The sequence below is a fragment of the Anneissia japonica genome, unplaced genomic scaffold, assembly GCF_011630105.1.
Source record: "Anneissia japonica isolate Jap-2015-1 unplaced genomic scaffold, ASM1163010v1 scaffold134310_len611_cov172, whole genome shotgun sequence".
Classification (NCBI taxonomy): domain Eukaryota; kingdom Metazoa; phylum Echinodermata; class Crinoidea; order Comatulida; family Comatulidae; genus Anneissia; species Anneissia japonica.
The window spans coordinates 1-611 of NW_022716744.1; the positions used below are offsets into that span (position 1 = coordinate 1).

A 611-nucleotide genomic window follows, 5' to 3' on the forward strand; every position below is an offset into this window, starting at 1 on the left:
CAGCTGTAACAACAGCTCACCAAACAGCTATGACTACAGGTCAACCATCAGTTGTGACAACATCTCAACCACCAGCTGTAACAACAGGTCAACCATCAGTTGTGACAACAGCTCGCCCACCAGCTGTAACAACAGGTCAACCATCAATTGTAACCACAGGCAAACCATCAGTTGTAACAACAGGTCAACCAACAACTATAACAACAGGTCATCCATCAGTTGTTACAACAGCTCAACCACCAGCTGTAACAACAGGTGTACCATCAGTTGTAACCACAGGAAAACCATCAGTTGTAACAACAGCTCAACCAACAACTATAACAACAGGTCAACCATCAGTTGTTACAACAGCTCAACCACCAGCTGTAACTACAGGTGTACCATCAGTTGTAACGACAGGAAAACCATCAGTTGTAACAACAGCTCAACCAACAGCTATAACAAGTCAGCCATCAGCTGTAACGACAGCTCACCAAACAGCTATGACTACAGGTCAACCATCAATTGTGACAACATCTCAACCACCAGCTGTAACAACAGGTCAAACATCAGTTGTGACAACAGCTCGACCACCAACTGTAACAACAGGTCAACCATCAATTGTAACCACA

General features: G+C 44.4%; 1 protein-coding gene across 1 annotated transcript; it reads left to right on the top strand.

Annotated features, from left to right (window-relative positions):
• Positions 1 to 6: 6 nt before the first annotated feature.
• Positions 7 to 608, top strand: LOC117109800 (mucin-2-like; the record flags this gene model as incomplete). The annotated part of the gene is made up of 1 exon (XM_033252221.1): positions 7 to 608. A coding segment is annotated over exon 1 (579 nt), but the record flags the coding sequence as incomplete, so codon positions are not given.
• Positions 609 to 611: the final 3 nt, after the last annotated feature.